Below are 12609 nucleotides of genomic sequence, written 5' to 3'. Positions count from 1 at the left end.
AGGTGACAAATATTCTATATATGTGGATTATGAGTGTAATAAGGTGCTGTCTTGTAGTTTTTGCTGAAAATTGGAAGTTCATTGTATCTAGCAATCTACACTCCACTTCTATATCACCATCTATGAACCACCTTCATTCCACCCCCTTTAAAGTACTGCCACGCTTTTCCTTCCCAAATGATGAATTATCAATGCCACACCAACATGAATAATTCTCATGTTACAAATAATGGCACCTATGCATCTCCTGAGAAATAGCACACTGCTGACAAAATAATTTATCTGCCTATACCCAAGTGAATGCACCCCTTGTCTTAGTAACTTGAATTATAGCCAAGAATGGTATTGATAATTCTAAAAAACCTGAATTTGAGCACTTCTTAGCTGGTTATGACAGAAACAATTCAGAATTTTCATTACTCTTAAATTCTGTGCAGTCTTTCAAAAATTAAAAATTGTTAGCACAAGAATGCTTTACACTGACAACAAACTAACAAAATACTTTTTTTACAGAATGCTAGAAACACAGCAGAATTTTTTATAAACAACAATTCCTGATTTTATTTTGAAGTACTGCACATATTTAAGACTAATATTTGGAAATATATTGCGACTGTAATAAAATACAAGTGTTCCCTTTAACAGTGAAATCTGAAAACATACTGAAGCATATGCCTAAATTCTAAAACTAAGGTTGGAACTCAGTGAATGTTATTGTTCACTGGCTCTAAGCCATTCAAAAGCCATTCTTCTCTCACCCTCCTCAGCAGGCAGCTGCTATCATTTACTCCCTTTCTTTCCTGATGAAGGCAAAGTACTCGCCAAGTACACCGATGCATAATTCAATCAGAGTTATAGATATCTCTTACCTCAACTAGTCCTACAATCTGGCCCTAAAATGTAGGGGGATGCAGCAACAGTCAGTGTATCCAAGCACAGCATCTACAAATGTCTTTAAGGAAAGCAGATCTATAGCAAATATTAGTCTCCCACTCAACCTCTACTCTTGCAAATTTTTCAAAACTGATTTAAACAGCAAACCCTAACTCTACTCTTTTTTTTTTTACACTGATAGCAAGTATTTCCACAAAATTCCAGTCAATTAGCTGAAGAATTTGCAACTACTTCCAAAAATGTTGAAAAACAATGTATTCTGACTGACCACACTGATTTTTTTATAACATGTATCTACAGACATGTTTATCTTTCTCCCTCCAGTCTGCAACTAGAAATCCTTATGAATCCTCTTAAGTGCTAAAACTGGTGATTATATCATTATTTACAAAGATACACAAAATAGTGATGCTGTACTCATGTGCAAACAATACTATCCAATAAAGGTAAAGGAAACTGTCATCAAAACCAACTCGGGCTGTATCTAAAAATGTGAATTATCTGAGACTTTCTTCAAGGGCTAGGGTTTCTCTGGACTAACAGTTCTTTGTCATAGTAACTATTTCTTAGAATAAGACATAAACTAATACCATGCCTATGCATTTAAAACATATTTTCCAAAGCAAATAGAAGTGTTCTTCAGCTCAGTGTCTGTGCTAAAGCTCAAGTTCAAAAGCTTTCAAAGATACCCAACTAATACAAAAATATTAAGTACAAAAAGAACATTCAGTGAACAAAACATCTTAGTTAATTTATGACCGACAGCTCACATGCATACAAAGGCTTCTCTGTACCAGCTTTTTATTACCACAAAATCCAGAATAAGTTCCATGAACATTTAATTGCCTGGCTATGCTCCTGGTCTAATTTCCCTGCATACAAATACTCGCTATCAGGCACTTGGATCCATTTCTGCTTTCTTCTGTTTTAAACAGAGCTCATCTAAATTTAGACTAAAACATTCCCTTGTTGATGAACAGTAACTGGAAATAGGAAGATATTCTGTTTTGCTTAAGCAAAAACTCTGCAGAAGCACTAGAACTAAACACATATCCGGCAATTACAAAACATCAAGCTTTGCTTCCAAGCTTACAGGGTATGGCAATTTTCTTCTTGAATATATCCCATTGTAGACAGACAGGGAGAATTTAACACACCTACACATTAAGGAAAAAAGGATGTGCCTTTTACACTTAATGATGGCACTTACCTAACAAGAAGCAGCAGTCTGAAAAACAAATGTGCCAGTTAGGTGACCGCTTACTATTGTTTGTTCTCCTACATAATAGCCACCTTTGCTCATTCCAGATGGACTTTCCAACAGTGTAAACCACAAAAAGCAGATGAAAATTAAGCTGTTATGTCCAGGCATGAGTTGTCCATTAGAAGAGGTAAAGCACCTGCTTCAGGATGTTTAGACAGCAGTAGAGGGATACACAGATCTCAGAAGGGAGCAGCCCAGACATGGTTAATAGAGCAATTACTTCTCCAGATGCAACTAATGGTCAATTAGCAATAACTTACATAAAGACTGCAGCCCAAGCGGACAGCTGGAAGGTAACCTGACCAGCCTCAGCTGGAATAATCCATGGCAGGAGCTGAGCTGACTGTCACTGAGAATGTGGTTTTAAAATACGGGAAGCAGAAACATCCTCAAGCAGCCACAAAGTATCAAAAAGTCAAACACAAATAATTAAAAAAGAAAGTAATTATATTTGCCCTCACACACTGGATGTGATAAATGTAGAACGGAAATGCTAATTCTCTACTGCAAGACAGGGAATGGAAAATAAATTAAAAGAAACAGCAGAGGTTGAATAAAATTAACAATATTAATGTACAGATCTGGATTACTGATCGGAGCACTTCCAAAAAAAGTTATTCTCTTTCCAAGAAATGACAAATCATTGCTTCATTACTAGTTCTGGCTGCCTAGCAAACAGCAGTCAGCTAGCTAACAAAATTTGATTTTCAGGTATTTTTTATCCATGCACTGACTAGATGTAGGCCAGCTTAGTTCAATATCTAAAGGAGAAATGACAGCAGAAATATCAGAAAACTAAGAAACAGAACTCATTACCATTAAGAGCAAAGAGTAAATCAAATCCTGGAAGTGAAAAGTACACAGAAAATGCATTTGAATATTTGCTACATTCCCCTGCTTGTTTTCCTTGCTCTTAGAGGCTTTTCATGTGCGCAAGAAATGTGTACTACATGCTTGAGAAATGCACAGGTAAAGGATCATAACTGTCATTTTAAAAAGCTAAAAGAGTGAAGCCATGGTATTTTCTAGCACATTTAAATTATTACTAGTTCATGTTAACATGCAAAGATCAAAACAGAGCTCTCAAACCATAGCCTGTTCATACGCTGATTTTCAAAGAACTAGTTGGCCTTGTCAAAACAGTAATTTTACACTATCTAGCAGGAAGAAAATAATGACATTTGTAGAATGTCAATTGACATTTCATTTGCAGGAAGTCATACAGCATACAGATAAGCTCATGACACCTTAATTTAAGTAGTATTTTTCATATTCAAATCACTGTATTAAGCACTGTCAGTCAAAAAGAGTCATTAGAATGACTCTGTAGGCAAATATTACCAGAACCACTTCCATCCCCACCTACAACCACCCAGCTACAGAAGTTACTGTACCCTAAGTCTGACAACTGAGGTGTTTCTAGGATCATGCCCTAGGACCTAGGATCATTTCAGTGAAAGTGAGCCAGGCTAGCTCAAAAAATCTGCATAAATACATTTTACTAACCCAACTCCTTTTGACTGAAACAGGTAAAGAACAATCGCAGAAGTAGTTCAGGTGAAACAGTGATAGGACTTTAGCCCCCACAGCTAGAGAGAACTTTAAAAAAAAAAGGTAGACAGTGTAAAAATACAGCAGTATAAGGAAATCCTAAATGCACACAATATCAAAACCTTTGTGCACGAGGGCTACATCTGCCCTGGACAGGCTCAAGCCTTTATGTCCACCCCTGCCTTGCTCTGCCTTTAACCTTCCTCATCAGCAGTGCTCTAGCACAGAAAAGGTACACAACCTTCCACACTAAGACACTGGGGAAGGGCAAGGCTCTTTGTCTCTTCCCCACACCTGAGGGGACACTCCTTCCCCTCTCCAGCAAACTGCTAGAATAAAACTGCTCAATATCTGAGTCAGAGGAAGAAGGAATCGTACTGGGATATCGTGGTGTACCATACTTCAGGGAAAAAGAAGACAGAAAGAAGGTTCTGGCAACTCATTACTGGTCTGTGCTCTGATGCATGAATCACTCCAGTTTTAGCCTCCTGAAATCCCAACAACTAACCTTATTAATAACATCCCAACACTTGATATATTACAAAACATTCCAACAATGTCTCAATTCACCAAAGTCCTTACTTGTATCTCCTAGATTTTATTTGTCTCTTTAAGCAAGTCAACTTTAACACCTCTAAATTCTTTGTGATAACACATACTTCCAAATTAGATTTATATCTTGGTCTGACTCCCAGAATTTCAGAAAAAACACGCTTAATAGTTGTTTCTCACGGAAAACAAACTCTTTCTACATCCGAATCAGTGAAGAAGTAGGGAGCTGCGACTTAAATGAAAAACTTAAGTTCAGAAAGTTAATTACAACACTAATTAAAGAAACACTGCTAAAAGATCATGCAAAATGTCTGTATTACGTTCTAGGTAAAATGCTCAGCTCCCATATAAGCTTGTACTATCAGGAACTTCAAAAATATATTAAAATTGTTCCATGAAAGAAAGGGAAAACTTGAAGAAGTCCAGCTACCATCTGTCTGCTCTACAGTTGTTTCTCATAGTTACCAGCATTTGGTCATTAAAAATCAATGTCTTCAAGTCCCCCAAGTAATTAATATTTAAGGACTGAACAGTCTTTAAATATACAAAACAGCACAAAATATATCCTTGTGTTTAAGTACAGATCACTGAGATTAAAGATATATTACTTAGCATACTATATAAAGCATTTGCATTGCACCCAACTAATTGACAGAAATCCAACAATGTCAAAACATAGCAGCTGGGATTTGAATAAAAAAAGCTGACACTGTCATTTGTCCAGTGAATCTTCCTTTCTGAGTCCTATATTTTAATTCGTTTTAATTACAAATGAAACAATGCTTGTAATTTATCATGTCTTACCTCAAGCAAGGCTGCTGCAGGATCCCCCTGCAAGCTCTTCCCCAGTTTATCAACCTCATCTAGCAGGAATACCGGATTGTTAACCCCAACAGTCTTCAGCCCATTGATGATCCTGCCAGGCATACTGCCAACGTAGGTGCGCCTGCGAGAAATAAACGCATGTGAGGGAAGAGGGGCCGGACACATGTAACAGAAGTAGAAACATCAAAAACAAAATGGAAAGGAAAATATAACAATAAGCAGCATTTTAACAATTCTTGCTCTTCTGCAAAACTTTTTGGAACTAGTTGATAAAAATATGGAATATGCATCTGAACTAATATAAGCAATAATACCAGGAGATGGAAATTACAGTTCCATGATGCACTACTTGGTCTGGAAGGATAAACATATGTATTAAAGTATATCCAAACTTTATGGCTTGTAGGCATTTTACATGACTCAGTAAAAGCATCCTTGTACTGTACAAACAGGCAGAAGCAGATTTGGGAACCTCATTAGTACTAACATTTTAATAATGATGATACCGAGGGTTTTTGATTGCAAGAGAGTTCACACAGCATGTTGCAAACCAGGGCAAAATTCCAAATATGCTGAACTGTTGATGTCCCCTGTATATACAGCATGCTTTAATATTCACAAAAAAGAATTACTATGTCATTTCAACATGAAATAAAAAACTAGAACAGTGCAACACAACTAAAAAGTTCTGAGTCTGAAGTTACTCAGCAAAGTTGGTAAAAACTTTTTTTCACCATGCACAGAGCAACTGCATTTTTCATGCACCCCCTGTTTGCTGCATTTATCACATTTATCACATTTTCTGCTTGTGCCATAACTAAACAAAATACTATCATTAAGAGTATGAAATGCCAGTCATTTAGGAAGAAAGAGATACATGAAGTGCTGAATTCCAGTACCTATCTCATGACCCTCACAAAGCAGATATGCAGAACAGGCCTGCTTTGCCATATGAGCTGTTTTAATACAGTCCAAAATAAACAGGATGACATTTAGAAAGACGAAACCAAAAATACCATGGGAGTAATTTCAAAAGATACTAGAGAAGACTTTAAATATTAAAAAAAACCCAGCTCAAACCACACAGCAATTGTATTAGTTCCATGTAATATTTAATCACTGAGGGAACAAATTGCAGTCACTATATTTAATTCCAGATCTGAGCAAAAATCAAAGTTTTTAAGATCTGCTAAACAGATGGAAATGCAACAGAATTTGTTTGCCTATTTACCACCTTCTTGAGACAGCTGCTAAAGTGTGGAGCAGCCAGAGTGCAACAGTTCATCACCTCACTGCTTTTGTGCAATCTTACTCTGCAGTGAGTGGCCTCCACTGAGGACTGCACTCTAACCTTTATTACAGATGAAGAATCTGCACGGGGGAGCTCTCACACGAGTGTGCCGCTTCATCCTCCATCCCCACACAGTCAGCCTTGCCAAAAGAATGAAAGGATTCAATAAAATGCAATCAGAAAATTGTAAGACTGAAGCAGAACTGAAGTTCATAGATGTGAATCATTTATCAGTGCAACTGATAAATGTAGCAGTTTCGGGGTTTCTTTGGGGTTTTTTGTTGTTAGGTTTGTTTGTGGTTTTGGTTGTTGTTGGTGGTTTTGTTGTTGCTCTTGGGTTTGACTTTTTGGGGGCTTTTTGTTTATTTTTTGTAACAAAAAGGCACTTACTGAACTAGTAAATAATTTTATATGCTTTAGAGACAATGCAGCCTGACAGGTTTTAATATTTGATTTATGTTAGTAATAAGATAACATAATTAGGTAAACATCAAACATTCTTCTTTCTTGCTTGGTAGATTATTTCCAAGTGCAGGTTTAAAGACAATACACTTTTCCATGAATGTTTGTGGTTTTATATACACAAAGTTTTTTCTGATCCTTTTAAATTCTATAAAATTTTGAGATATCTATGTTTTAAGAAACAGCTTTGGTTTATAAACTAAATGAAGGTAAACTGGGTTTCTTTAGTCAAGGGATAGCAGTGTGAATAAACACTCTTTCTCTTCCTGCACCATCCAATTGCAACGACACAGGTCAAAGGACTGTAAGTGTTAGGTACCAAAACTAAATGAAGGTAAACTGGGTTTCTTTAGTCAAGGGATAGCAGTGTGAATAAACACTCTTTCTCTTCCTGCACCATCCAATTGCAACAACACAGGTCAAAGGACTGTGTTAGGTACCAAAAGGTTTTCTGAGTAAGAAATCTGTCTGTTTATACCCATGCACACACACACACCACTTTTAAAAACCTTTTTGAAGTTTTTCCAAATAGAAGCACTTACACAAACAAACAAACAAGAACAGGAAGAATATTTTCTTTCTTGAGATACAAAAAAGTTTTTGTTATTAATAGACTGAAATACTTTTTTTCCCCTCAAACAACTCCGAAAACATACTTCAAGTCACAGTCATTTTAGATTGAAGTAGATTTGGGTAATTAATGACATATTTATACTTGTGGAAGATTCTCACAGATACAGCATATTTTAGTAAGACTTAACAGTTGTACACAATCAGGTTTCAGGAATAGTGTGGTGAGTAGGAGTAGGGCAGTGATGATGCACTTGGTGCTGGTGAGGCCTCACCTTGAATTCTGTGTCTGATTTTGGGCCCCTCACTACAGGAAAGACACAGAAATTAAGTACGTCCAGAGAAGGAGAACAAAGCTGGTGAGAGGTCTGGAGAACATGACCTATGAGGAGAGGCTGAGGGAACTGAGGTTGTTCAGCCTAGAGAAAAGGAAGCTTTCAAAGATACCCAACTAATACAAAAATATTAAGTACAAAAAGAACATTCAGTGAACAAAACATCTTAGTTAATTTATGACCGACAGCTCACATGCATACAAAGGCTTCTCTGTACCAGCTTTTTATTACCACAAAATCCAGAATAAGTTCCATGAACATTTAATTGCCTGGCTATGCTCCTGGTCTAATTTCCCTGCATACAAATACTCGCTATCAGGCACTTGGATCCATTTCTGCTTTCTTCTGTTTTAAACAGAGCTCATCTAAATTTAGACTAAAACATTCCCTTGTTGATGAACAGTAACTGGAAATAGGAAGATATTCTGTTTTGCTTAAGCAAAAACTCTGCAGAAGCACTAGAACTAAACACATATCCGGCAATTACAAAACATCAAGCTTTGCTTCCAAGCTTACAGGGTATGGCAATTTTCTTCTTGAATATATCCCATTGTAGACAGACAGGGAGAATTTAACACACCTACACATTAAGGAAAAAAGGATGTGCCTTTTACACTTAATGATGGCACTTACCTAACAAGAAGCAGCAGTCTGAAAAACAAATGTGCCAGTTAGGTGACCGCTTACTATTGTTTGTTCTCCTACATAATAGCCACCTTTGCTCATTCCAGATGGACTTTCCAACAGTGTAAACCACAAAAAGCAGATGAAAATTAAGCTGTTATGTCCAGGCATGAGTTGTCCATTAGAAGAGGTAAAGCACCTGCTTCAGGATGTTTAGACAGCAGTAGAGGGATACACAGATCTCAGAAGGGAGCAGCCCAGACATGGTTAATAGAGCAATTACTTCTCCAGATGCAACTAATGGTCAATTAGCAATAACTTACATAAAGACTGCAGCCCAAGCGGACAGCTGGAAGGTAACCTGACCAGCCTCAGCTGGAATAATCCATGGCAGGAGCTGAGCTGACTGTCACTGAGAATGTGGTTTTAAAATACGGGAAGCAGAAACATCCTCAAGCAGCCACAAAGTATCAAAAAGTCAAACACAAATAATTAAAAAAGAAAGTAATTATATTTGCCCTCACACACTGGATGTGATAAATGTAGAACGGAAATGCTAATTCTCTACTGCAAGACAGGGAATGGAAAATAAATTAAAAGAAACAGCAGAGGTTGAATAAAATTAACAATATTAATGTACAGATCTGGATTACTGATCGGAGCACTTCCAAAAAAAGTTATTCTCTTTCCAAGAAATGACAAATCATTGCTTCATTACTAGTTCTGGCTGCCTAGCAAACAGCAGTCAGCTAGCTAACAAAATTTGATTTTCAGGTATTTTTTATCCATGCACTGACTAGATGTAGGCCAGCTTAGTTCAATATCTAAAGGAGAAATGACAGCAGAAATATCAGAAAACTAAGAAACAGAACTCATTACCATTAAGAGCAAAGAGTAAATCAAATCCTGGAAGTGAAAAGTACACAGAAAATGCATTTGAATATTTGCTACACTCCCCTGCTTGTTTTCCTTGCTCTTAGAGGCTTTTCATGTGCGCAAGAAATGTGTACTACATGCTTGAGAAATGCACAGGTAAAGGATCATAACTGTCATTTTAAAAAGCTAAAAGAGTGAAGCCATGGTATTTTCTAGCACATTTAAATTATTACTAGTTCATGTTAACATGCAAAGATCAAAACAGAGCTCTCAAACCATAGCCTGTTCATACGCTGATTTTCAAAGAACTAGTTGGCCTTGTCAAAACAGTAATTTTACACTATCTAGCAGGAAGAAAATAATGACATTTGTAGAATGTCAATTGACATTTCATTTGCAGGAAGTCATACAGCATACAGATAAGCTCATGACACCTTAATTTAAGTAGTATTTTTCATATTCAAATCACTGTATTAAGCACTGTCAGTCAAAAAGAGTCATTAGAATGACTCTGTAGGCAAATATTACCAGAACCACTTCCATCCCCACCTACAACCACCCAGCTACAGAAGTTACTGTACCCTAAGTCTGACAACTGAGGTGTTTCTAGGATCATGCCCTAGGACCTAGGATCATTTCAGTGAAAGTGAGCCAGGCTAGCTCAAAAAATCTGCATAAATACATTTTACTAACCCAACTCCTTTTGACTGAAACAGGTAAAGAACAATCGCAGAAGTAGTTCAGGTGAAACAGTGATAGGACTTTAGCCCCCACAGCTAGAGAGAACTTTAAAAAAAAAAGGTAGACAGTGTAAAAATACAGCAGTATAAGGAAATCCTAAATGCACACAATATCAAAACCTTTGTGCACGAGGGCTACATCTGCCCTGGACAGGCTCAAGCCTTTATGTCCACCCCTGCCTTGCTCTGCCTTTAACCTTCCTCATCAGCAGTGCTCTAGCACAGAAAAGGTACACAACCTTCCACACTAAGACACTGGGGAAGGGCAAGGCTCTTTGTCTCTTCCCCACACCTGAGGGGACACTCCTTCCCCTCTCCAGCAAACTGCTAGAATAAAACTGCTCAATATCTGAGTCAGAGGAAGAAGGAATCGTACTGGGATATCGTGGTGTACCATACTTCAGGGAAAAAGAAGACAGAAAGAAGGTTCTGGCAACTCATTACTGGTCTGTGCTCTGATGCATGAATCACTCCAGTTTTAGCCTCCTGAAATCCCAACAACTAACCTTATTAATAACATCCCAACACTTGATATATTACAAAACATTCCAACAATGTCTCAATTCACCAAAGTCCTTACTTGTATCTCCTAGATTTTATTTGTCTCTTTAAGCAAGTCAACTTTAACACCTCTAAATTCTTTGTGATAACACATACTTCCAAATTAGATTTATATCTTGGTCTGACTCCCAGAATTTCAGAAAAAACACGCTTAATAGTTGTTTCTCACGGAAAACAAACTCTTTCTACATCCGAATCAGTGAAGAAGTAGGGAGCTGCGACTTAAATGAAAAACTTAAGTTCAGAAAGTTAATTACAACACTAATTAAAGAAACACTGCTAAAAGATCATGCAAAATGTCTGTATTACGTTCTAGGTAAAATGCTCAGCTCCCATATAAGCTTGTACTATCAGGAACTTCAAAAATATATTAAAATTGTTCCATGAAAGAAAGGGAAAACTTGAAGAAGTCCAGCTACCATCTGTCTGCTCTACAGTTGTTTCTCATAGTTACCAGCATTTGGTCATTAAAAATCAATGTCTTCAAGTCCCCCAAGTAATTAATATTTAAGGACTGAACAGTCTTTAAATATACAAAACAGCACAAAATATATCCTTGTGTTTAAGTACAGATCACTGAGATTAAAGATATATTACTTAGCATACTATATAAAGCATTTGCATTGCACCCAACTAATTGACAGAAATCCAACAATGTCAAAACATAGCAGCTGGGATTTGAATAAAAAAAGCTGACACTGTCATTTGTCCAGTGAATCTTCCTTTCTGAGTCCTATATTTTAATTCGTTTTAATTACAAATGAAACAATGCTTGTAATTTATCATGTCTTACCTCAAGCAAGGCTGCTGCAGGATCCCCCTGCAAGCTCTTCCCCAGTTTATCAACCTCATCTAGCAGGAATACCGGATTGTTAACCCCAACAGTCTTCAGCCCATTGATGATCCTGCCAGGCATACTGCCAACGTAGGTGCGCCTGCGAGAAATAAACGCATGTGAGGGAAGAGGGGCCGGACACATGTAACAGAAGTAGAAACATCAAAAACAAAATGGAAAGGAAAATATAACAATAAGCAGCATTTTAACAATTCTTGCTCTTCTGCAAAACTTTTTGGAACTAGTTGATAAAAATATGGAATATGCATCTGAACTAATATAAGCAATAATACCAGGAGATGGAAATTACAGTTCCATGATGCACTACTTGGTCTGGAAGGATAAACATATGTATTAAAGTATATCCAAACTTTATGGCTTGTAGGCATTTTACATGACTCAGTAAAAGCATCCTTGTACTGTACAAACAGGCAGAAGCAGATTTGGGAACCTCATTAGTACTAACATTTTAATAATGATGATACCGAGGGTTTTTGATTGCAAGAGAGTTCACACAGCATGTTGCAAACCAGGGCAAAATTCCAAATATGCTGAACTGTTGATGTCCCCTGTATATACAGCATGCTTTAATATTCACAAAAAAGAATTACTATGTCATTTCAACATGAAATAAAAAACTAGAACAGTGCAACACAACTAAAAAGTTCTGAGTCTGAAGTTACTCAGCAAAGTTGGTAAAAACTTTTTTTCACCATGCACAGAGCAACTGCATTTTTCATGCACCCCCTGTTTGCTGCATTTATCACATTTATCACATTTTCTGCTTGTGCCATAACTAAACAAAATACTATCATTAAGAGTATGAAATGCCAGTCATTTAGGAAGAAAGAGATACATGAAGTGCTGAATTCCAGTACCTATCTCATGACCCTCACAAAGCAGATATGCAGAACAGGCCTGCTTTGCCATATGAGCTGTTTTAATACAGTCCAAAATAAACAGGATGACATTTAGAAAGACGAAACCAAAAATACCATGGGAGTAATTTCAAAAGATACTAGAGAAGACTTTAAATATTAAAAAAAACCCAGCTCAAACCACACAGCAATTGTATTAGTTCCATGTAATATTTAATCACTGAGGGAACAAATTGCAGTCACTATATTTAATTCCAGATCTGAGCAAAAATCAAAGTTTTTAAGATCTGCTAAACAGATGGAAATGCAACAGAATTTGTTTGCCTATTTACCACCTTCTTGAGACAGCTG

The 12609-nt window shown here is 36.9% G+C and overlaps 1 protein-coding gene across 1 annotated transcript in view; it reads right to left on the bottom strand.

The window, feature by feature from the left end:
- The window catches only part of LONP2 (lon peptidase 2, peroxisomal), a 48749-nt gene that overhangs the window by 21174 nt on the left and 14966 nt on the right, over positions 1-12609 (bottom strand). The window contains exon 8 of the mRNA XM_014942405.1: positions 11339-11480. Within this exon, the coding sequence (XP_014797891.1) occupies positions 11339-11480 (142 nt within the window). The remainder of the gene's footprint in view (positions 1-11338; positions 11481-12609) is intronic.

Source organism: Calidris pugnax, unplaced genomic scaffold, assembly GCF_001431845.1.
Source record: "Calidris pugnax isolate Ruff unplaced genomic scaffold, ASM143184v1 scaffold28, whole genome shotgun sequence".
NCBI classification, from domain to species: domain Eukaryota; kingdom Metazoa; phylum Chordata; class Aves; order Charadriiformes; family Scolopacidae; genus Calidris; species Calidris pugnax.
Note: the sequence above shows the minus strand (reverse complement) of the source record. Positions and strands in the feature narration are given on the sequence as shown.